General features: G+C 36.0%; 1 protein-coding gene across 1 annotated transcript; it reads left to right on the top strand.

Moving 5' to 3' along the window:
• Positions 17,396 to 18,280, top strand: LOC107640890. Its single transcript, XM_016344394.1, has one exon. It carries the CDS (start codon positions 17,396 to 17,398, stop codon positions 18,278 to 18,280), a length of 885 nt encoding a protein of 294 aa, XP_016199880.1.

Raw genomic sequence — 23,203 nt, forward strand, 5'->3', positions numbered from 1 at the left:
AATTCTCATTTTTTTTCCATATATATATTTTGGTTTTACTGTATATTTTTTTACCATATATATATTTGATAAGAGACAAGATTGAAAGTTCACTTATTTAATGATAAAAGCAGTTTATAAAAGAAGGCATTGGAGCTTTAAAGAGCATTAAGCCCCACAAAAAACACAAACAAAAATGGAAAAGGAAAAATGGGAAATGGTACAGAGGATACAGGCTTTGGCTCACAAGTCACTGAGTCTCTCCGGGTCCCCCTACTTTTTCATTTCAGTACTTTTGTATTTGCACAAACTGATCAAAAGACATTATCAAATTGCAAACGCATAATCTATAGTCTTTGACAAAAGATATTCACAACACTGATAAAAAAGACAGTACATATGAGATCAAATTTTTCTTTGATCCTGATTCCTGAAACACTGATCCCCAGTAAAACTACCTTCGTTATACCTCACATTCCTTTTTCAACAGAGAATCCAAACATCGTTTCTTCATAGCTAGCTTAAACACAATAATTAATCTTGCTATGTACATATGGATACATATTTTTCTCCGTTACGAAATTTCTATGGTTGCAATTCACTACACACTTTAATGCATGTAATCATCCTAGTCAGTCTAATGTACTCTTCAGACTTTAATGCCTCTCGGGATCAGAGAGAGAGAAAGGGCTTTGAGATGCTGTTGGATCTTGGTGATTGATGAGTATAATATAGGGCCACAAAACTGAAACAGCTTGAGAAAGAGAGCAATGCAGGGCCTTAGTTATATCTTAATCTTAAATGCAGTAAAGCGGAAAAAATTTGAGAAAAAGGTTTTGATTTTTTAATATATTAAAATACCCCTAATTAATTGTAAAAAAAGTTCTGTTTAGCATTGTTAGTGTGCATAATAATAAGAGGCAAAGAATAATAATTTGAATAAAAGAATTTAGAAGAGGTTTGATATTATAAAAGTTGATGAAGAGACAGAAGCAGTAGTTTTGGATGTCACCGACTGTTAATAATAATTATGAAACCGTACATGAGATAAATAAATGAATGAGAGAATGTTTAAAGTGGTGAGTGAGATCTATCTGTGCAAATTAAGTGCTACTTTAATTAATCTTTCATCTTCTTCAATCTATCAACCCTTCTTTAAAAAGAAAGGGCAGCCTGCTATACTCTTTTTTTAGTTGTTTCCATCGTTCAAGAACTCGTGAATTAAAAAGAAAAAAGGTAGAAGAAATCATGAAGATGCTAGCTTATCCTCTCTTTCTTGCAGCTTTCACAGTAATTTTCTCCGTCACTTACGCCGTGCTTTGTCTTGCTGCGTGCTGTGTCACAATTATTATTTCTTTCGTTTATATCTCTCTACTCTCTGCCCTTTCAAACAAACAATAATGTGTCTTGCTTTTCTTCAATATGCCACAACTCATCTCACTTGAACAAAATAATTTGCTTTTAACATTAATTAATTATGGCTGCCAATCAATTTTGAATTCATAATGTCCTAAACTTATTAAATCCCTGGTTACTGTAGCCTATTTCTAGTTTTATTTTTTTGACCATTGTAAATTATTTATAAATAAAAAAAAAAGTGAAGTTCTAAATCTAATAGATAGATAGATAGATGTTTTTTTATAAATATTATAAAAAAATCTTTTATATATATATATATATAGTTAGTAGAAATATAAATAAAAGCTTGAATTATTTATAATACATGGATTATTCTTGTATTAATTTTTTTTACCGAAAATAAAAAAATTGAAACCCGTAGTTTTTTAGGTAAGTATGGAAAGATTATGTTATTTGAATTATAACTCATTGGCTGTTACATTTAAAAAATTTAATTTATACTTATAACACCAATTATATTTTTGTCGCATAGGTTAAAAAAACTATAATAGGTGATTATATTTTTTTAAAATGAGATGGCACACAATTAAAATTTTGTACACTAATAAAGGAAATGCAAGTTAGGAGATTATTATTTTTTAGTCAAAATATTAGTCACCTAATTGAAGCAGAAAACTGATTTCATTCGAGAAGTGTATTAATTAATTAATAAAGTCATTAGTAGCTACATGCAGAAGTGATGTTGAAAGTGAGGATAATAGAGATGCAATATTAGAGAGAAAGAGAGAGAGAGAGCTTTCAGGTTCCGTCAGTGTGTTGTCGACGATGAACATTATGCAATAGGAGAAATGAAGAGGAAACATATTCACCGAATCTGTAAAGAAACCTAAAATCCTTCGTCACTATCTCATCACTTGTCTTATAAATTTTAGAATATAACCTGCATTTGAAGGTTGGGTGCCTTAAAAAGAGACAGCTGATGACTGCACCTGAGTTAGCAATGGTGGTCCATGCAATAATGATGCTCACATTTAAGATCATTCAATATGCATTAACAAATAATACTTACACTATTCAGTATGAATTATTAGGATCGCGTGTCATGTCCTTGTTCTATATTATATGTTTTTAATATACACTTGTTCTAATAAACACATATATTAAAGTTATTAATTAGACAATTTATATAAAAATTTAAAGTTTTAATGTATTTATTAAAAGAATTTAAATCTGCTGTTTCCTAGTCTTTAGTTAAGGTTTTTTTTAAAAAAAAAAAAGAAAAAGAAAAAACATCTACTGATATATATACAGGAACTGTCTAAGGTGTAGTAGCTAGGTGGTGAAGACCTTAGGAGTTTTTTTTTTTCGGTTTTTTTAAGGGTGATTTCTTTCAAATCTATGGTAATTTTGTGGGTAAGTTACCTTTACACATGTGTCATTATCTCAGTCATTGATCAAAAAAATTTTTAATCTTTCATTAATTGATTCATTAAATACTTTTACACTACATTGTATTTTATAGTATTTACATTATACCACACTAAGTATTTATACTGTAACATAAATGGGTACAATATACAAATAATTGATTTTACAAATTCCTCCCCAAATACCATACAAATTAAAACCTTTTCCAAATACCATTTCAATGTGTACAACTTCTTCTTCTTCTTCTACCTCTCAAAATACAGTTCGAAGGAACTGCTTCTTCTTCAACCTCACTGCTTCTTGTACCCTTGTATCCACTACTCCTTCTTCTCTACCCTTCCTATAGATGATGGGTGTGATTTTTCTGGCGATCCACTCGAAAAACCTTCCCCTAATACCCCTGTAATGTCCACAGATTCCTCTTCGACCTCACTGCTCCTCCAACCATTCCTGTAGGTGAAGCGTTTGATTTTTCCGGCGACTCACTCGCAAAACCTTCCCTCAAAAACCGCTTTAATGTCCACAGCCTCTTTTTCTACCTCATTTTTCTGATTTCTTCGGTGACTCATCGTTAGTGAATCGACTTTTTCGAACCCCATCGAAGATCCTGCCTACTGCTTCTTCGTCTAGGGTTACGCGGGTGTCCTTTATTGTGACTCACAGGCAGAGTGAAGTATTTACGAAACCGTTGAAGAACGTAACTCATCCCCTAGGCAGAAAAGATTCCGGCGACCCACGAGAAAAACCCTCTCGAAAAACCATTGTAAGGACTACTGTTTCTTCCTGTAGCTAATTCGTTTGTTTCAGTTGTCAATTTTAACAACCAAATTTGCATGATTTGTTCTGTTATTCACTTTCTTTAATAACCGTTCATCGAAGTAGATTGTTTCAATTTTGAATGCAATAGTTGAGAATATTTATTCATGGTTGTGTTTAATGTTAATCAGATTGATGGCCAGTGATGCATGCTCCTCAAACACGAGACGAGGCATAGTCGAAGCCGGCGGACAACAGGAACTGATAGCTGGATATGCAAGTTCAATTTCGCTGCAACCTGGGAATGTAAAAGATGGTGTGGCCCCAAAATACTTCTGCGAAAAATATGCCATCTGTTACATGTCTAAGATAGACACTAACCCGAATAGGCTATTTTTTGGATGCCCATTGTTAAAGGTAAGCACGCAATTCTTCATGTATGATCACTAAGTTTATGCTAAATTTTGGTTGATTTTGAATTTTTGGAATGGAGGTTTAGAATATAAATTTTGGTTATTTTCCCTAGCTCAAGTTGTTGTGGATGTGATTTTGAATTGTTTGGAATGGCATGCCTATTGGTTATGAAAATGATTTGATTTTGTAAGCGATTTGCTGTTAAATTGGGTTGATATTGTATATAATTTGATATTGGTGCTGGTTAATTTTGAAGAATGATTGAGGCATGAATTGACATAGAACCTGATATGATATAAAAAAATTGCTTTAAAATTTGAAAGGATTTTTAAGATTTAGCCTTTAGGGATTATTTACAGTCACATATGTGGATTAGATTGAATTGGAGTATTTTGTACAACCATACATTCATTGTGTTCTATTTGATTTAGGTGACAGAAGCACATTGCAAATTCTTTCTCTGTGTTGATGACCATATTGTAAGGGTCAGAGAGGGGGAGGCTACAAGGGGATCGAGTGATGGGAAGCAGAATCATGTTGAAGAACATTTCGGAATGGATAACCTGATAGCACATGTAGAGGAAAAAAATAGTAAACCTAGAGAAGCTACTGAACAGGAAAAGTATACAAGGAGAGTTGAGGAAGAAGACTAGAGAAGCAGCTGCAAGAGAGAAGGAGGCTTCATCAACAAAGTCTAACCATTAGATCAAAACCGGAACCTGAAGCACCTCTATTAGGTTGAGAAACTTAAGAATAATTTCCTTCTTTCAGAATTTTTCTGCTAGAATGTAGACACACAATTGCTTGAAGCTTTTAAAGCAAAAATTGTCGATGTCGTTTATTTGATATGGGCAACATGGTTGGAATTTGATTATGTTTTACCTATAGATACGTATATATTTTATGGTATTTATTTTTGTGACTTAGTTATCAAAGTTCCCTACTAATTTCAGTAGCATATGAAGGCTAATATGTTGTAGTAAGTCAGCCTGAATACCAGAAAATAGCAACCTTTTTATTAGTGAAACGAATGCTTAAGATTGCAGTCATGTTATAACTCAATCTTCGGCAATTCTGTAAGAGTAGGAAGGAGAATGGCATGACAATATACACCGATGATTTGGTGACTTCCATGACAAATCATGTAGCCACCACAATAGATAATTGACAAGATCTGTTTTTCTTCTTATATACTAGTGTGCAGCATAAAGTTTAAGTTGTCAGAGAATGAAGAAGCTGAAAGTAAACTAGAATGTTATGTTAGGCTTTGGAAATTTGTTGAATTGCAACTTGTTAGTCAAGTTTAATTGCTTTCCTTTCAGAAAATTTCCTACATAGGTTTCCAAATTTCTAATCCCTTGAACCTAAATAAATCTTAACACTTGTAGTTTATTTGATCATGATGAATGACCACTGCTTTGTTCTAATACACATCAATTGTTCAGCAAAGGAGAGCAGCTATGATGCTTAAAATAAGCTAGCCTGTCTGTTAACATAATGGATTTTAAAGGCTTCATCTCATCAGGTATTGAAGTTGTAGATCATCATCTTTATACCCTTGCACATGATGTATAATACTCCAATTGAAAGATCTGACTTTTTAAAAAACCATAACTTCCCATTATTGCTGAATCCTTTGTTTGCTCAATTTGTTTGACTTTATTCACCCCTTCATGCACGTGATTGAATTCCTATTACTCTATATGCCAAAGTAAATGAACGAGTGCTAATGGGTTGATCATTTCAGAGACGTGGCCGTGGAGGTAGAGTGCAACCTGGAGTTTGTTTATGGAGTGCTAATGGCTTATTGCAGGTCTTACCAAGTTACCATGTACTGGGTTGCTCTGTTTTTCTTCTTATAAAGTAATATTCAACGAGTATATGGCTTATTGCAGGTTTTACTGTGCACTGGGCTAGGTTCTGCCATCGTCCAACAAAGCAGTGGTGTATACAATTGTTCTCCTGAAACCCAGGGCCATCATGTAAGTTTGTCTTGTAACATTGCCCGTTTATATGTCTGTTTATATGTCGTCTTTTTTGGTCGAATCGTGTTACATAGGAAAACTTTGGTCGAATTATAGGTCGAATTGTCTCGATTCACGATTATCCCGGATGAGTTCTGGTTAGGTATTAAGGTGTAACATAGTATATGATCAAAGGTCATCGAAATTTTTTTCCCCAGCATTAGTTACTTTAATTAACTGAATATTTAGTCTTTCTGTCATACTTGGGATTGGGCTCGGTCAACTAACCTGGAAAGACATTTATTTTTTGGTAGTTCAAGTCTCTCTAAAAGTAAAGTGGGCTATCTATCAATTTGGGCCAGCTACAAAAACAATTAGTTGATAATTCAAGTGAGGATTAATGCAACAACTGGCTTGAAACCGGTTAAGCCCAACTCTCTCCGGAATTTTAAAAGAAAACCAAGTTTTTCCAGGTAACTATTTATTCCATTCATGTGTGTGTTAACCGTTAATTTGATCAATCTTTTTTTGGAATAGCATTTCTTGATTGAATATTCGCGTAAAATGTTAGTAGGTTAACTGATATTTCTCACATAATCCCTATACTAGGATGGTTAGAAACAGAATAACACTATTATAAATCTCCTGTACATGAGGAACACTACATGACACATCGAATTAGATAGATTGAAGTTGTTATGCAACCATTTCTCTTAATTTTGGCTCTTTCAAACCAATGTAAAACATACACTAGTAAAGACAAACTGAAAGAAAAAACACTAGGAATTAACCAGTGTCATAACAGTTCTGGGGATTTCATTAACAAAAAAAAACATAATTAACATCAACCGGAATACTAAACATAGAGTTTCAACCAAGTTCCACAATACATGTAGTCAGAGTAGATCTAAATGTCAATTATTTCTAGACAGGAAACATCCCTGTAAAATACTTGAGTGTAGACCTTACTGTGATCGGGTGTGGCATTTCTGGGTATCGCCATGCCCTTCTCACCAATAGATTTCTAGTGCCATGTTCGATGTCATATTCTGTCAACACAAGCTCTCTGTACCTGTAATTGACGAGTAACTCTCTTTCCTTTGAATTGTTCACCAACAAAAGTAGGTTATCATCCACGAATAGTATTGGATTTTCTCTGATGCTTCGACTCGCAAACCTACAGTATTGCTCTAATATTCTGTTTCCACTGTCGTCTTCATTCAAGTGCCAAATTGTTGCGACATAACCAAATTCATTGTGTGTATGAGCGAGAAGTGAAACTTTTTCCTTGTGGGTTAGTAAATTGTGAACGGTATATATTGCACCTACTGGAATAGACACCTCACTAAATGATTCATCTTCAACACTGTAACATAAAACAGACTTGGGTGTAGCATAGCTATCTCCTGTACCAGTTATCCAATACGCATGACCATTATTAAAAACAGAGTTAGGGTCAATTTTTTCTACACCAGGGAGACAATCAACGCAGTGAAACCATGTAGAACGCCTTGAACAATATCTAGAGAAAAAAACGTAGGCATCAGCTATGTCCCTTTTGCACATATGTATGATTGTGTATGCATCTGAGTTTGGTACATGACCGAAACCATATACTGGGAAATACGATCTACCGTGGTCCCTGTGGGGGTCGAAAATTTCTCTAGAGCATTGTGTTGTCGGATTCCATACCAAAAATCTTGTTTCGTCTTGTTCACGGGAGAACTTGAAACATATGTTCCCGTTTGACACTCCCACAATACGAAACCACCCATGGATGCCAACTCCGAAAGGTTGCTGAACATGCACTTCTTCTCCAGAAGCAGCATTCACTATATATAGTGAATCTGAACCCATTAACAGTTGTGGGTATCCAACATGAAACAAAACATGTTGATCTAACACTTTCTGCCTTCGCATGTGTTGTATGCATGTCTCTGGTTGGCGTAGCTGTCGGTGCCAGAATTTATTCAAGCACATACATCTCCCTACAGCTTTGGCACTACTTCACAGGAAGATTTCTTGTAGCAGTTCATCCGGAATAATCGGCAAGGGAAGTTGGAATTTAGTCATTTTACTAGACGCGCGTTTCGTAGTCTTGATTTTCGGTTGTGTTTATTTTGTAGTTTTTGTATGGTTGAAGTCTGTTGCTCTCTTTTAAGTAATGAACCTAAATTTCTCTAACTTATTAATTGTGTGAGATGTTGCATCCAACGAGAATTGATGTGGCAGAATATTGTATTTACCAGTGTTATCGTAACCAGTTTGAACTAGGTGTTGTGTACCATTAAATTTGTCTCGTCTACCAAAGTTTTTGCCTATCCTAGTAAATAAATTCCGTTGGAATTCCAACATACTCCAATAAGCTTATCTTTGATTTTTTGTTTATTTAGTTTGAAATTAGAAGCAGCCGCCAATTTTCCCTATGTGTCTTGCATGTGTATTTACCTTATCTTGCTAAGTTTTATTTTGCTAATATAGTCACTCATCTGTTTACTTGATTTTCAATATTGTTGGCCTTATCACACCATTACAACCCCTCATCCTAAAGAAAACCATGTTACTCCCAATTTAATCATTTTCGCAGATTCAGCATAAAGTATTTCCAATACCTAATTAGGATGTTACCAGTTACCACTGCCACACCCTCATCCATGTAGCCACAGGAAAACAACAGTCAAGTTTTTCACATGAAAAAGTATTTGTTACCAAATTTTCTTACAAATAATGACTGGAATAAAAAAATTCTTCTGATGGTAGACTTGTGTGAGAGTTGATAAAAAATAAACCAATAGATGTATATACATTAACAAAATAACGATTTCCAACACGATAATTTATATTCAAAAAATTAAAGCTATTACACAGAATACTAATCGAAGATGTCCACAAAAGTAAACATGTACATATAGACATGGCTACCAAAACACTATTACAAAATATTAGTTCACCAATAAACCTTAAACAAATTAATTTGTCATGTTCTGTCCTACGATGATGGTGTTCTCTGGTTCACAGATGAGTCGGAAGAGTCATACGGCAAATTTCTTCCATACCTCCTACTAGGTCCTGCCACTGCACCTCCCCCCTGTTGACGGCGGTTGAACCTGCAGTAATTTTGGAAAATTTATTATACAACAATGAATATAAAAAAGGCTGTAAATTTAATTTCCTAAGTAAACAAGTTATTGTTACCTTGACTCGTGAGAACGCGGTGGTGAACCTTGTTGCCTCCGATGCTGCCGGCGTAATAACCTTTCGGTCTCAAACGCAGCCACCTGTGCATCCTTGTTGAAGTGTACCTTGCATCTGTCCGTCAGCCACTATTTGATTTGGTCCGGCAATACGTTGGAGGCATATATCTCATTAACGGCTCTGGACATTTCTTCCGAATGAGTATTGTCCCATGCAAGCATGTAGAAGATACCCCAACCTACGTAACTGAGTTCCAGAATAAGCCGTGGAGTTGGTCGATAGAGAGATCTTATCCTCCCTATGTCGGCTGCTTTGATCCAGTACTTATCACCGTCTCTGTTTGGGTGGATATGGAGACAGTTGTCTTGTCTGTCTATGAAGTAGAGATCACTGGTTGTAAAGAACGAAAAGTTCCATACAATGTGCTGTGAAAACCTTACATCTTCCTATAGTCAGAGAAACAAAATTAGATGTTAAACAGATTTTGAAAAAAATTAGATAAAAAAACGTAAAAAGAAGTAGCGTCTGCGGTGTCTGAAATAAACTTACATCTGTTGGGAATAGGTTTAGGACGAAAGTCTGGTCAGGGCATCTTCTTACGTTCCTTAAGGCATTGACGTAACTAGCCACCACGAACCAAAAAATGAAAAGTCAGCATTGTTAAAAATAAGAAACCATGGAAGGACAGAACCGAAAGTTGAGAAGTAATCAATGTTAAAAAGAACAAACCATGCAAAGACAGATGGTCATGTATGTGAAAAAAAATTGAACAAAAAGCAGATAATAGTTATATGCTTACCGAAATTCTGGCTCCATCTTTGTTTGCTAAGATTAGTGACTAGTTTCTGAAGTTGATAGGTGCGGTGAGTGAATTAGAAGAGGGTTTAAAATATTGTTGTCAAATGATTTTTTTTAGGAAGTCAAGTTTTACTTTTAAAAAGGGTAAAACCAAACGTCATACCGGTTGGATATGAAGTTGAAGGGATATCTTAAAGCCATCCATTAGGATTCAAACCTCATCACTAATCAAACCTTTTCGAAAATCTAAACTGAATAATAAATACACATAATAAACTCTATTTGAATTGTATTACTCTTGTTTTGGTAAAGGTAAATGTAGTTTAATAACCATTCATTGGTATACGTATCACTAAATGAATAAACATAACGAAGGTTACACAAAATAAAATAAAAAAATATAATAAGTTTAATCTTGTGTTTATATTTAGGTAAATTATTGAAATCATGTTTACTTAATTGATTTACAAAATATAGGAAATCATTCAATCCTTTTTTTATTAACATAACAAAATGTGGTGTTCCATTCAAAAATTAACATAAAGTACTTCAAATAACATAATCATAATTTTTACGACCCAGTAGCTTTTTCTCAATCAGTAAGTGCAACACAAAACCCAAATCGAAAATTAACATAAAGTACTTCAAATAACATAATCAGAATAAGTTATTGCAAGCATTAAAGAATTAAAAGTCTATGCAATGGACACAACTATTTTAATGCCTTAGGTATAAATAACTCAGAGCATATTTCCTATCCCCTTAACCAATCGCTCTTCCTTTTTAGATATTTCGTTGTAGTATTTCTTTGCTGCCTCAAGGACTTCCTGGGATTTCAAATTGAACGGATTCATGACCAGATCAATAGCCAGCCGTAATCTAGTACTTTCATTTACATAAGCGAAAAAAAAAATTCAGACGCATAGGTTAGATTAAAATTTTGAGATAATATATGAAAGCATGAAACCAATTTTATTTTATAATTATCTTAATATTGTAGTTACTCCTCCATTGGCACTCCCTCATCCAGGTTGTCACCCAAACTCCACAATCATTCCTTGTATATTTAAAAAAAGTTTATTGAAGTCTATAACCAACTTAATTTCTAAGGGTACATTATCATAGCAGATGGAATGGTACTGTAAAAAATATTATCTTCCTTAACCAAGGCTGGCAGGAAAAGCAATGTATAGCACAATAACAACGTCAATAAATATGTTAACGGTCTCTTTTAGTTGTGCAAAAGGAAAATTTTTTCATCACACGTTAGCAAATTCATTGATGTCTCTCAGTAATTCAGAATTCAACAAGCAATAAAAACTTATAAGGTTTCTTACGAGTCATCGTTTTGCTCGCCAATCTCTGCAGGGTGTATTATATGATATTCCGAAATTACTGGTCTGTGTGTTGTTTGGTTAGCATAGAAGGTCGAGTCATCAAGCATCTCCTCAATAAACAGTGCCTGTAATCAAAGTAAAATTTATTTCAAGTGTCAAGTCCGCTGCCTGTTCAAGCAATTTAGAATTTATTTCCGCCTATTAGAAATTTTGAAACACTACCATTAGCTTCGCACAACGACGGTGCCTGGTTCTGCTTGAGACGCATGGTTTAGAATCCAGTAATATTAGGTGTCTTTTTTCAATGTCAATTACAAGCAGGTACCAGTGCATGTTATCCTCATTCATTGGAACAAAAATCTAACAAAAAAATACATAAATAAGTTATATTGGAATAAGCATTCTTTACTTACATTATCATATATTACGATAATTAAATTAGAAACTTACCTTGCATAACGATTCAAACTCTCACATGTATTCCTCAGCGTAATAGCGTTTCAAAGTCTTTGGGGGAGTGAGTCCAATTAAGGGCAAATTGCTGAAATTTGATTTTTCATGAACATGTATAAAATCAATGGAAACCAGGAGATGGAGAATCTCTTAATGGTTTTCACTCACTGAAAATGTAGTTGGTAAAAACCACAAGCAGGGAAAACCGGTGTCCTTGCGTGCATCACACATGAGCATGCTTGATGTCAGGTTTATGATCTGCTTTATCGTTCGTTGTTTGACGGCCAATAAGAAAAAATATAAACATATATTCCCTTATTAAAATTATTTTATATGTTAGGAATTTCATTTATGAAATTAACGAATGCTAATGCCTGAAAAATCCATACCTCATCCACCAATGGTTTGTTTGGCAGTAGAGTATACATGACTCTCCTATTAGCGTGCCACAAGTTTGTTTGTGAGATTATCTCCGAATTCAATTCTTCATCCTCCAGATCTGAACCAAAGACGTAGGTTACGACTAAAACTTCATCCTTGCACAGTGCGATATCAGCTGGGGGACGGAACAGAACAGGCGTCCACTGATAAAACGAAAACTAAGCCGTTAGTTATTAATAGTTAATTAGAACAACAAATCTTTAACACTTACTTAACATGATATAACCCACCGCAGGTATCTTTGCGATTTCCTTCGCTAGTGGCAATTTTCTGTCAGCCGGGTTGAAGTAGCTAACATATACAGCCTTGTCTAAGCTACTCGTTATAACTGGTTCTGTAGCTGTCTTCTTTCCAGTACCATCATCGCTGAACAAACTTTGGCGAATAACATAATCATCTGGCGGTGTTTGTTCATACTTCGGAGACATTGAACAACACTTTGTAGCTATATGCGATATTGAATCCGCGGCTTGATGAATGCTGGACATGTTGGATCTAATCTTCTTGGAGGAATCCAGATTTCTCTCAAGAGTACCGGATGGCATGCTGAATCCACTCATGATCACAGGCATTACTGTAGGGTTGAAGTTATCGGGCAGACCATTCCGAAGATTAATCGTTTGTGGCATAGTTCCAAACACAGGATAACACGTCTTGGTCTGGGAAGCAATCAGGTTTGAAAGTGTATTCATCATCGTCGACATTTGTGTTACCACTTCTTTTAGGGAACCTTCTACGACTGTAGTTTTACCGAAGTCATCGCCTATCTCTTTGCCGGCTCCACCGTTAAAATTTATATGTAGTCGCTGGTCATGCATGGTGCTTTCTCGGAGACTATGAAAAACAAAACTAAAAAATATGAATACTTTATATTCGGAACCGGTTTAAAAGGACATTACTAGTTTGTCGAAATATAATTTAATTCTAACCTTGATGACAGTTCTATCACTTCCTTGTCGACAACTTTTCTTGAGATTTTTCTACTTTGTTCTTTTTTGGCTTCGTCGTCTCCCTTTTCTATTTTTTGTGTTGAGCGTCGCTTCTCTCTGGCAGCCATTGGGTGTTATAGCTGTTTAATTTTTTTATTAAAAAAAAACATGAAAAATACTGCAACATGTACAGTTAATGAGTTGCACTCCACTAGCAAGCACAATTTCTTAAAAGAATAACAAACATGGTAGGTTGTCCCTACTATTCAAAGGAGTTTTGACAACTGATTGATATTTGGTTGTAGACCTCTAATATATGAGGCAGTTTACGTATCTAGTTTATATTCCTAAAGTTTTGCAAAAAAATAATTTACATAAAACTCTTTTTTCTGATTGGTAAAAGATAAGGCTCCAACCTTTTTTTTATTTTTATTTTTGTTGAGTCGAAGTCTCCATCTTTTGGAACTACTTGAAGTTATTCAGCTCAATACATTAGTTTATTTACATTGATGTAGTCAAAGCTAATAAAAGTTTTCTGGTAACCGTCTATTTTTTTTCTTTAACCAATCGGTTACTGGAAGATTTGTTTTAATTTTCGTAATGAATGCTTGTCTCCATTAAGTTTAATCAATTACTTCTCATAAAGTAATATGCTCATATAACAGAATTGTGTTTATTGTTATCTCTTATTATCACACACCCGGTCAAAGATTTAGTCCACAACAAAGTTTAATGCGACGGCTAAACACTCAAAAAGGTTAGTATGAAAATCATACACGTATTTGCTGATAGCTCGAGAAAAGGGAAATTTTTTTTCCATTTCCTATGAGTTATATTCCTTTTCATTAACTACGTGTATAACATTACCTGTCTCCCACACACTTCTTTGCTTTTTCGTTTGTCATGGACACTCATCATCTAATTTATTGCCTAATGACTTTTTTGCTTTCCACCTTTAAGCCCGTTGCCTATTACTTATAGGAGACTGAACTTCCCATCCCTCATCGCAAAGCACTTCCTTCCCCGAAAGAAAATAACGAAACTTACAACTAACTATTAGTAATGTGTTTGGAACTTTTTTAGTATAATTGATAGTAGCATAACATTGATTCTACTCACTAAAAAACTGGAACCATTAACTCGAAGACCTTATACCTAGTCACTAAACAGTACATATTGAACCGTACGCATTGAACCGGAAATCGACAAACCATAAACCATAGGCACGAACCCATTCAATCTAAAATATAGTAACTAGTCCGTGAACCCTAGCCCGTACGCATTGAACCGAAAACCGGCAAACCGTAAACCATAGGCACGAAACCATTCACTATAAGACCTAACGACCAAACCGTGAACCCTAAACCGTACACATTGAACCAGAAACCGCCAAAAAATAAACCATTAGCACGAAACCATTCACTCTAAGACCTAGTCACTAAACCGTACACATTGAACCGTACGCATTGAACCAGAAACCGGCAAACCATAAACCATATACACGAAACCATTCACTAAAAGACCTAGCGATCAAACCGTGAACCCTAAACCGTAAATATTGAACCAAAAACCGCCAAACCATAAACCATAGGCACAAAACCATTCACTATAAGACCTAACGACCAAACCGTGAACCCTAAACCGTACACATTGAATGGGAAACCGCCAAACAATAAACCATGGGCACGAAACCATTCACTCTAAGACTTAGTCACTAAACCGTACACATTGAACTGTACGCATTGAACCGAAAACCAGCAAATCGTAAACCATATGCACGAAACCGTTCACTATAAGACCTAACGACCAAACCGTGAACCCTAAACCTTACACATTGAACCGGAAACCACCAAACCGTAAACCATAGGCACGAAACCATTCATTATAAGACCTAGTCACTAAATCCTACACATTGAACCATACATATTGAAGCAGAAACCGCCAAACAATAAACCATGGCCACGAAACCATTCACTATAAGACCTAACGACCAAACTGTGAACCCTAAACCGTACACATTGAACCAGAAACCGCCAAACAATAAACCATTGGCACGAAACTATTCACTCTAAGACCTAGTCACTAAATCGTACATATTGAACCGTACGCATTGAACCGGAAACCGGCACACCATAAACCATATACACGAAACCGTTCACTAAAAGACCTAGCGATCAAACTGTGAACCCTAAACTGTAAATATTGAACCGGAAACTGCCAAACCATAAACCATAGGCACAAAACCATTCACTATAAGACCTAATGACCAAACCTTGAACCCTAAACCGTACACATTGAATGGGAAACCGCCAAACAATAAACCATGGGCACGAAACCATTCACTTTAAGACTTAGTCACTAAACCGTACACATTGAACTGTACGCATTGAATCGAAAACCGGCAAACCGTAAACCATATGCACGAAACCATTCACTATAAGACCTAACGACCAAACCGTGAACCCTAAACCTTACACATTGAATCGGAAACCGCCAAACCGTAAACCATAGGCACGAAACCATTCATTATAAGACCTAGTCACTAAACCGTACACATTGAACCGTACACATTGAAGCAGAAAGCGCCAAACAATAAACCATGGCCACGAAACCATTCACTATAAGACCTAACGACCAAACCGTGAACCCTAAACCGTACACATTGAACCAGAAACTGCCAAACAATAAACCATTGGCACGAAACCATTCACTCTAAGACCTAGTCACTAAACCGTACACATTGAACCGTACGTATTGAACCGAAAACCGGCAAACCATAAACCATATACACGAAACCGTTCACTAAAAGACCTAGCGATCAAACCGTGAACCCTAAACCTTAAATATTGAACCGGAAACCGCCAAACCATAAACCATAGGCACAAAACCATTCACTATAAGACCTAACGACCAAACCGTGAACCCTAAACCATACACATTGAATGGGAAACCGCCAAACAATAAACCATGGGCACGAAACCATTCACTCTAAGACTTAGTCACTAAACCGTACACATTGCACTGTACGCATTGAACCAGAAAACGGCAAACCGTAAACCATATGCACGAAACCATTCACTATAAGACCTAACGACCAAACCGTGAACCCTAAACCTTACACATTGAATCGGAAACCGCCAAACCGTAAACCATAGGCACGAAACCATTCATTATAAGACCTAGTCACTAAACCGTACATATTGAACCGTACACATTGAAGAAAAAACTGCCAAACAATAAACCATGGCCACGAAACCATTCACTATAAGACCTAACAACCAAACCGTGAATCCTAAACCGTACACATTGAACACGAAACCATTCACTAAAAGACCTAGCGATCAAACCGTTAACTCTAAACCGTACACATTGAACCCAAAATCGCGAAACCATAAATCATAGGCACGAAACCATTCACTATGACACCTAACGACCAAACCGTGAACCCTAAACGTTACACATTGAACCAGAAACCGCCAACCCATAAACCATAGGCACGAAACCATTTACTATAAGACCTAGCGATCAAACCGTGAATCCTAAACCTTACACATTGAACCGGAAACTGCCAAACCGTAAACCATAGGCACGAAACCATTCATTATAAGACCTAGTCACTAAACCGTACACATTGAACCATACGCATTGAACCAAAAACCGGCAAACCATAAACCATAGACACGAAACCATTCACTAAAAGACCTAGCGACCAAACCGTGAACACTAAACCGTAAACATTGAACCGGAAACCGCCAAACAATAAACCATAGGCACGAAACCATTCACTCTTAGTCCTAGTCACTAAATCGTACACATTGAACCGTATACATTGAACCCAAAACCGCCAAACCATAAACCATAAACCATTCACTATAAGACCTAACGAATAAACCGTGAACCCTAAACGTTACACATTGAACCGTACACAGTGAACCGTGAACCCTAAACTGAACACATCGATAGCACTAAAACTCAGTTTTGGTTTAAAGTTGCTTAAGCTAAATAACTTGGTATGATTCATAAAATATGGGGAGGTTTACCCAATTTAATTTCAATTTCTCCTTATTAGATAAAGTTATCGCATGTTCTATTTCAAGAAGAAACTATAAACCGCACCTAGTGGTATCCATAATACTATATACCTGTATACCATGTAATTAAGGCCATTAAATAATATTCCAATTAGGTAGGTGATGGTTAGTCTAGGACTACGAGCAAGAACATGGTGCAATAAAGTGGAGACCATGCTGCATGCGTACAAGAAGGAGGCAATGAGTTGGTGGTCTACGCATAAAAAACTACAACTACAAACTATATGCTTACAAATTCTACCCCATACAACATGGATACTAGAAGGAAGCCCTCAAGCATGGCAATCGAATGTTTGGAAATGTTCCATGGAATCGATCGAACTGCATTCAGGATGCTGACACAAGTCCTTCACCGTGAAGTTAAACAGTCCTTGATGGTCATGGCATTTCTACTGTCAATGGAGACCATGGGACTGAGTGGTATTGTGCAAACAGCCATAAAAAAGGAGGGCTGGTTTATGAACAGTCTTGCCGAGGAATGTGTCATCTGTTTACAATGCCTACTATCTTCAGAGTTCTCAGGGGTTGTGGAGAAATCCAGAAAACTCGAAACCCTCGGACACGTGCTAAAAACTGAGCTCACCTTATACCAGGTTCATAGGATGAGATCCGTCCTCCTAACGATAATTCCCGATATCCTCTCAAACATTTGCTCTAGAATTCTAGGCGACATAACAATGGATGCCGTGTGGTTGGAGTATCAGAGGAATCCTAAAAGACTATTGCGTTTCAACACACAGGACCAGTGCATATCAGTTGCACCAAAGGCATTGAGTAGACATAATAATGGCCGAGGATTGCATATGCAACAAGGAGGAAGGCAAACTGAGCAAGATAAGGGAAAGCAAAAGTACGTCTGCAAGGAGCTGGATGACGCGGAACGTCCAAAGACACTGACCGTATGCTTCGGTCGAGAGTCCATGCCCACTGCAGATGGCATTGCTGAGTTTTTCTGCAACTTGTTTGGTCATGTGGTTCAAAGGGTGACAGTCATGCCTCGGAGGGACAAAGACTCGGGTGATTTTGCTTTCGTTCTTTTCAACGACGCATCAATCTCACGCATTATCATGGGGGACAAAAATGTTGTTCATCATACCATACAAGGCATGAAAAGTTGGATCAGATGGTGGACATGAACACATTATCGCTGTGTGAATTAGTCTACAATAGACGATAAAGGTTAGTGTCATTTTTTCAAAATAATTTAGTTACACTAGAATCTTTACTTGTTAAGGGAGCTGATTTATACGTTATATGGTCATTTTTTATATCCAAGTTAAATTATCTTTCCATGTTACCGGATTTTGTTGATAAAATCTTGATCAATCTGGTTCCTTATTCGGCTGTGGTCATGAAGTTTAAATTGGAAATAACAAACCCTATGACCATTAATTAAGTTCATGTCGTTTGGAGTCCTTCACCATCCACCTCCCAAACATAAGATATTATGATGTACTTGAACTTGTTGGGACTAACGTAGGAGACATACCGGGAATGTTTTTTGAAAATATATTAGTTGAATATCACCTTTTTTAGTTGGACATTTTGAAATCGGACTGGTGTATGTGGCAGACACTTTGTGTATAAGTTTTTAGTTTTTTTCGTGGGCCCTAAAGCTGTTGTTAGAAAAAAATCTTTCTAAAACATAAAGGATTATACATTATGTCAAAAAATTCCAATTGAAATTTAAGTGGGCCAGTGACAATATACTTGTTTTGGAACTCTAGTACATTTCCTTTTTGTTTTTTAACTTTTTAAAAACCAAAACCGGGCGAGTGCCCCAATTAACAAATAACAAAGTGAAGAAATCAAATAAACCCAGCATTCTTGAGGGAATGCAATATTGTGACAATGATTTTGTTATGGCCACAAACAAATCTTAAACAAGAAGAATAGCTAAACCTCTAAAATTCTTTTCATGGCAAAACTGATTGTTTAACAGTTAACATGAAATTTTTTTTCTGTTAAATGCTTAACCTAATCGATTATTTTCCCACATACTATTGTCATCATATATGATATGTGCAAACAGTATCATTTGTATTCAGTAGCAGTCACTATTTGGTCGATACACTGCTTATAACCAAACGTAGTCGCAATAAAATAGAATGCAAGATATGCACCATAAATACAAACCATAGAATATCACAACTGGTCACCAAATGTCAAACACAGAACATCACATACAAAATAACACATTCAGAATAACATTTTGATTAATTACACTACACAGGAAATTTTAAAGGTCTGCATAAATATGTTAAGTTGACCCCTGGTTGACGGACGAGTCAGGAGAGGTCTCGGGTCGCTGTCGCTTACTAGGACCTGCCTCAGCCCCCCACTATGTTGCCTCTTGTTTACACTGTAGTTGAGTTAAAAAAATTTAGGCATAAAACATGAAAACGTGAGAAATTAGACCAGAAAATAGTGGTCAGATGTTACTAACCCTGACTGCTGAGTATCGAAATATTGCTGTTGTTGGCTCCAGCGGTGATTCCTAAGGAACATCTCGGTGTGGTAGACTCTAAGTTGGGCTTCTTTGTTGAAGTAAACACCGCACACCGAAGCTAAGCGTTGTATAATATGTTCAGGCAACACCTTCGACGCATACAGTTCATCAAAGACACACGGAGGTTCATCTTTCCGGTTAATGTCCCTGACGATCATGTAGAATACTCCCCAGCCAACGTACCTAAGCTCCACATTCAGCAAAGAACATCATCTATACATGCGTCGTATCCTCCCTAAATCAGCTCCCTTAATCCAGAACCTGTCACCGTCTCTCTTGGGCGTGATGTGGAGGCAATTGTCTTGAGTGTCTATTAAATAAAGATCAGTGGTACTGTACCACTTGAATAGATTCACGATATTAGGTGGGAATTCAACATCATCCTGTGGCGGAACAAGACAAAACCATGGCAAGTTAGTTTTCCAAATGTTTTTTAACAGAATCATAACAACGAAAGAAGGAAAAATTGTGGATATACGTACATCTGTTGCAAAGAGCCCGAAGACATAAAACTGGTTGTACGATTGTTGTATGTTCCTTAATGCATTAACATACCTAACCAACATGAAGAAACAACAACAAATAAAACACAGGGGACTGAAACCTAAAAGAAGGGAGTAGCCAAACATTTTGTGACTCTTTATTTACTTATTCTCTGCATGCAGTTATTTAAATATGCTCGATTTTATTCTTTACAGATACGGCTGCTATCAAAGGAGGTAGTAAAAATTGAAGAAGATGCTTATCGGAATCCAGGCTCCATTCTTGTTTAATTACTTCGAAGATGGCTGTGGTTGAAGGGAGGGAGATGCCAAGGAAGTGTTCAGACGAAGAATAGTTGATTAATGAGTGTAACTTTTTTTCTGTTCAGTTTTTTTTGCTATGTTACTATGTTAGTTGAGAATTTATTAAACCTTTTAATGTAAAATTAATCCAAAAGTCGAATCAGTGGTCGAGGGTACTTATTATTAGCCAACTCTGTGTTATCCTAATTTTTGGAAAACGTAAAATATCCTTTAATTGATTGATTATCAAAATATTTTGGAAATGTGTCGTTTATAAATGTGCAGAGATCCCCTTTAATTGAATCAGAAAATGTTTTCAAAATGAAATTGTTATCCATTGCTAATACACGTTGTTGTTAAATACTAGTAGGTATCAAGAAAGCAAGTAATCAAATGATTTCAACATTTTAACTTACCCAGTTACTTTTGCCTCAAACATGAAAGATTTTTTTAGTTTTATGTAGGTTAATAATTTTCATTGAAGAATTTAAATTTAAACACTAATAGTTATCAAAATAGGTAGTCACAGGCATTTAAAAAAAGAAAAAAAGATACCCAGTAATCAAATTATTTAAAAAATTGAATTTAAATTTAAAAATTTTAAAACGTTTGTTTCGAGTTTCTACCGGTTATATTTTAATCTAGCATTAATTTCGCTAATAACAAATGTTGAAGAATTTAATTTTCAAAAGAAATAGTAGTAGTTACGTATAAACCGATTAATTAAATTATTTTATTTAAGTCATAAAATGTGTTCCAACAACTTTGCAAACCTTAATTGGGTTAATAACAAACAATTAATAATTTCATTTTTCTAGGATTTCTTTTTTTTTTGGGAGGTAAATTAAATTTTATTTAGTTTTTCGTTGAAAACGGGAATCGATGGAGAGGGATTTACGGAGAGTTATTAGGATAGAACGGAATATTTGTTGGAGATTATCGAAAAACGCAAGGTTTTAATAGCTAAATTAAAATTTCAATTTTTTTAAACGCCGCGTTTTAATCCCTTATTTTTTACTTTATATTTTTTTTTCATTCACAAGCGTGTAACATAAGTATTCTTCAGTAATCACTATTCACTTTCCATCTTCCTTCACAAAATACTCCTCATAGTAACCCTAACCTAACACACAATTTGCTGCTAAAGGTATCAACTCCAACAGCTTCGTCTCAGAGAAAATGTCAAACAAGGTGAAACTCTATCCTAACTCTTATCCTGATAGTGATCGGTTGTTAATCATCATCTGCATGTAGTGTCAATGTAGTAAAAATGTAATCGTTGTAAAATCAAAATAAGACAGTTAACCTTTTTTAAATGAATGGGTGACTGATTTGGGTTTCTGATTTGTTCGTCTGAAAAGGATTTTATGCATTTAGGTTTGATTAAGATTGTTCTGTTAAAGATTCAATAGATCACGACAGTAAACCATTTCAACAAAATATAGTTGCACTGTATGTGAAAAAATTGAACCGCTTTGTTTCCAATTCCAAAAACATGCATGTGTGTTGATTTTAAATCAAAAGATTCAACTGTATGAGTTTTTTTAAATGAACTCTGATTTTGTTCCTTTTTGAACTTGATCACTGTGTGACACTTGCCATAGATGACGTCTTCGAAGGACAAGGGTAAGAGAGTGCAAGCGATGGATCACGGTACCACATAGAACTACAAGTTGAGGTTTCTAAAGCCAGTAATAAGGCCATCAATGTTCAAACTGGTAATTAACATCCCTTGACTACACACCTCTTAATTTTAAAGTTTTTGCAATGCTATCGATGTTTTGACAGAACTTGACCTATGTTTAACAGTCATTACCTATAACTCTCAATGAGCTACCAAACCGTACCCCCTACCTGGACCTGGTTGTGCCTGACGGAAGGAATAACCCCTGTCGGTGCTTCTGGACGCAACTCCAAAGTGGCAAAATTGCATTGACTCGTGGCTGGGAGGAGTTCTACCAGATGTACAAAATCAATCTGGACTCCATGCTATATTTCACACACAAAGGAAACTCCAATTTCTAAGTCCGGATTTTTGATTTTGGTGGCATTGAGAATTCATACCAACTCCGTGATCCTGAAGAACCACCATATGTAAGGACTGGTAATTATGAAATTACAAAGTGTATCAACATCCCTCCTTCAGCCAGTGCTAGAGCGGTGGTGCACTAATTATGAATCACACTTTTCATAACTAGTACCACTAACCAGCAAGTGCACTGGGTCGTCCAAGTTATACCTTACGTGAGTAAGGGTCGAATCCTACGGAGATTGTTGGTTTGAAGCAATCTATGGTTACTTTGTAAATCTTAGTTAGAAAGTCAATTATATTGATCAGTTGAATTGCGAATAAACAAGAGAGCATGGATTAAAGGTTACTTGTTATGCAGTAATGGAGAATATGTTGGAGTTTTGGAGATGCTTTGTCTTCTGAATCTCTGCTTTCCTCTGTCTTCTAATTCACGCACGCACGTCCTCCTATGGCAAGCTGTATGTAGGGGAACACCGTCGTCAATGGCTACTTCCCATCCTCTCAGTGAAGAATATGCTCACATGCTCTGTCACAGCACGGCTAATCATCTGTCGGTTCTCGATCATACTGGAATAGGATTCTTCATCCTTTTGCGTCTGTCATTAACGCCCAGCACTCGCGAGTTTGAAGCTCGTCACAGTCATTCAATCATTGAATCCTACTCAGAATACCACAGACAAGGTTTAGACTTTCCGGATTCTCATGAATGCCGCCATCAGTTCTAGCTTATACC

The sequence above is a fragment of the Arachis ipaensis genome, chromosome B05 (assembly GCF_000816755.2).
Source record: "Arachis ipaensis cultivar K30076 chromosome B05, Araip1.1, whole genome shotgun sequence".
In the NCBI taxonomy this organism is placed as follows: domain Eukaryota; kingdom Viridiplantae; phylum Streptophyta; class Magnoliopsida; order Fabales; family Fabaceae; genus Arachis; species Arachis ipaensis.

What these genes read in the sequence shown, in the direction of transcription:
- LOC107640890 (XM_016344394.1), top strand. Translation starts at nt 17,396, where the DNA reads ATGGATACTAGAAGGAAGCCCTCAAGCATGGCAATCGAATGTTTGGAA.